This window comes from Mus caroli, chromosome 3, assembly GCF_900094665.2.
Source record: "Mus caroli chromosome 3, CAROLI_EIJ_v1.1, whole genome shotgun sequence".
NCBI lineage: Eukaryota > Metazoa > Chordata > Mammalia > Rodentia > Muridae > Mus > Mus caroli.
Genome location: NC_034572.1, coordinates 140,096,713 through 140,098,021, shown reverse-complemented (window position 1 = coordinate 140,098,021; position 1,309 = coordinate 140,096,713). Strand labels below are relative to the sequence as shown.

The 1,309-nt window shown below is 43.7% G+C and overlaps 1 protein-coding gene across 3 annotated transcripts in view; it reads right to left on the bottom strand.

Annotated features, from left to right (window-relative positions):
* The window catches only part of Ttll7 (tubulin tyrosine ligase like 7), a 128,940-nt gene that overhangs the window by 68,824 nt on the left and 58,807 nt on the right, over nt 1-1,309 (bottom strand). For all 3 annotated transcript variants that reach the window (XM_021157823.2, XM_021157824.2, XM_021157826.2), the window contains exon 8: nt 162-326. In XM_021157823.2, the coding sequence (XP_021013482.1) occupies nt 162-326 (165 nt within the window). The remainder of the gene's footprint in view (nt 1-161; nt 327-1,309) is intronic.

Genomic DNA, 1,309 nt, shown 5'->3' with positions numbered 1-1,309 from the left:
GTGTGTGTGTGTGTGTGTGTGTGTGTGTGTGTGTGTGTAAACGAAACCAAATCTCTTCTGCTCAACCTCAGGCACTATACACTCTTTTTTAAAAGTTTGTTGGGTATTTAAATTTAATTCTAGTGAAATACATTTGCAGTTAGAGAATACAATAATCTTACTGAAATATCACTCCAGAACTTAGTGACATCATGTTGATTGGCCTGTAGGAATTCCGTAAACCACTTGATTGACCGCTTGCTGCCTTTGTCTTCAGTTTCATTGCGCTCAAACCGTTCATTGTGTTTGTTCACCGAGTAGTTGGTCAGATGCATGTATAACTGGGTCTGTAAGGAGGAAGAACAAAGTGTTACCACGTAAGAGAGCCACAACCATGTGGTGTCACCAGAAAGAGAACCTCAATGACTTGATAAAACTTAAAAGTTCTTAACCTTAGTGATAACCAGCATCAATGGATAAAGCTTTTCCTAGAAGTCATGGGCTGATCAAATAAAGCGCTGGTACTGAGGGTGAGCTGCAGAATGTTGATCAATGAGGGCCCAGTGACCCCCAAAACAATACAGGCAATAGCTACCACCACTGAGTCCCCATCAGCACTAGACATTACTGCGGAAGACACTGCATGCTCTGTTCAAAAGAAATGAAACCAGAACTGAGCTACAAGCCTCCTCCCTGCTGGGTCATTTGCAGAGTGTAGAAGGCGCTGTGAGTGCTGTGGGATTAGAAACATTGTCAGCACTCTGCAGATAACTAGAAGGCATGTGCCTACTGCTGCTATAGCGACAAGTAGTAACGAGATAACCAACCACATTCTGTTTGAACTCATGGACCACTATGCAGCAAGGAATCCATGTCTAGTACTGTAAACCTGGTCAAATTGCCTTCAAAACAAGGATGTTTGTGCCCATAAGTCAGTGGTGTTGCTAGTTTTGATGAGAGAGGCTTCTTTACGCAGTAGGCTTGCTAATGATGGAGACTCATAACTGGTTTAGGTGATAAGTGTATGTGACAGTTGAGTGTTCAACTAGCTATAGAACATATGTATCCCCCCGCCTCCAAAGCTTAGTGGGCATCACAGTAAAGGAGGAAAGGAAGAGCATAAGAGCTGGAGAAAGGGTAGAATGTTGTAGAATATTGTATTCTGGCTAGACATGGCGACTGCGCCCATGAATTCACAAAGGCTGTAACTACTTGTACTAGACATGCAGAGGACTAGAATAATCAATGTCTGAGGTCCCATTCACCTCACTGAGGGAGTAAGTGGTTGCTGGAGAGAGAAAAGAGGAGGAGGAGGAGGAGGAGGAGGAGG